At 64.9% G+C, this 838-nt stretch overlaps 1 protein-coding gene across 1 annotated transcript in view; it reads right to left on the bottom strand.

Annotated features, from left to right (window-relative positions):
- The window catches only part of Ddn (dendrin), a 3,920-nt gene extending 3,088 nt beyond the window's left edge, over positions 1-832 (bottom strand). Inside the window, exons 1-2 of the mRNA XM_010623697.1 lie at positions 622-832; positions 8-210 (exon numbers count right to left, since the gene is read on the bottom strand). Of these exons, the coding sequence (XP_010621999.1) occupies positions 8-210; positions 622-830 (412 nt within the window). The 5' untranslated portion in view covers positions 831-832. The remainder of the gene's footprint in view (positions 1-7; positions 211-621) is intronic.
- Positions 833-838: the final 6 nt, after the last annotated feature.

Below are 838 nucleotides of genomic sequence, written 5' to 3'. Positions count from 1 at the left end.
AGAGGGCTCCGTCGGGCCCCACCAGCCTTGCGCCTTTTTCGCTCTGTCTCCTTGGCCTCCCGCTCCTGCGACGCTGCTTTCCTTTTCTCTTGTTCCCGGGCTCGGACCTCGGCCGGGAGCCCCGCCCGCCAGTTGGTCGCCTCCTGAAGTACCCTGGAGGCCCAGGGCCGGCGGGGAGGCGGCTCAGGGGATCCCGGGCGCGGCCTACACCTGGGACAATGAGCAGGAACCCAGGTGAGCAGCTTGTGGGGGAAAGGGGCCGAGGACTGGGGAGCTGGGAGCACTGGAGACCACTTGGGGCCTCGGTGTGAAGGGGCATGTGTGTCTGTGCGCGCGTGTGCACGTGCGTCTGTGTCTGTGTTAGGGGTGTAGGTGAAGTGGGTCTTCTCCCCATCTCGCCATGCACGCGTTAACAGGGCCTGCCCCATCTCACCTCTTGCTCTTTCTCACACCCACTCCTGCCCCTCTGAACAAGGTTGAATGAGTCAGGCCCCGGCCCTTGAGCATGGGGGAGGGAGGCGGCGGGAAAGAGCAGGGGAACCAGCAGTGTTTCTGGTGCCAGCGGGGTGGTCCGACCCGCTCCCCGACCCACCAATTGCTTCCCCTCACCCCTGCACTCACATGCGGCTCTGGGACCCGCGGGCCCAGGGGCTGGCTTGGAATTCCATGGGCTGTCGAGAAGGAGCGCAGCGACTGTAATGACAGGAAATAGTCTTCACTTCGATCACCAACAGCTTGGACTTCTGCACCCAGAGGCAGCTGCCAGACTCCTCATCTTGGAGCTCCCGGGGGCTGTCGGGCCCCTCGGAGAAGAGCGGGCCATCCAGCATCCTGCCCC

Source organism: Fukomys damarensis, unplaced genomic scaffold, assembly GCF_012274545.1.
Source record: "Fukomys damarensis isolate Sample0158 unplaced genomic scaffold, DMR_v1.0_HiC HiC_scaffold_15, whole genome shotgun sequence".
In the NCBI taxonomy this organism is placed as follows: domain Eukaryota; kingdom Metazoa; phylum Chordata; class Mammalia; order Rodentia; family Bathyergidae; genus Fukomys; species Fukomys damarensis.
The sequence above is the reverse complement of the archived record's forward strand: the minus strand, read 5'-3'. Positions and strand labels throughout refer to the sequence as shown.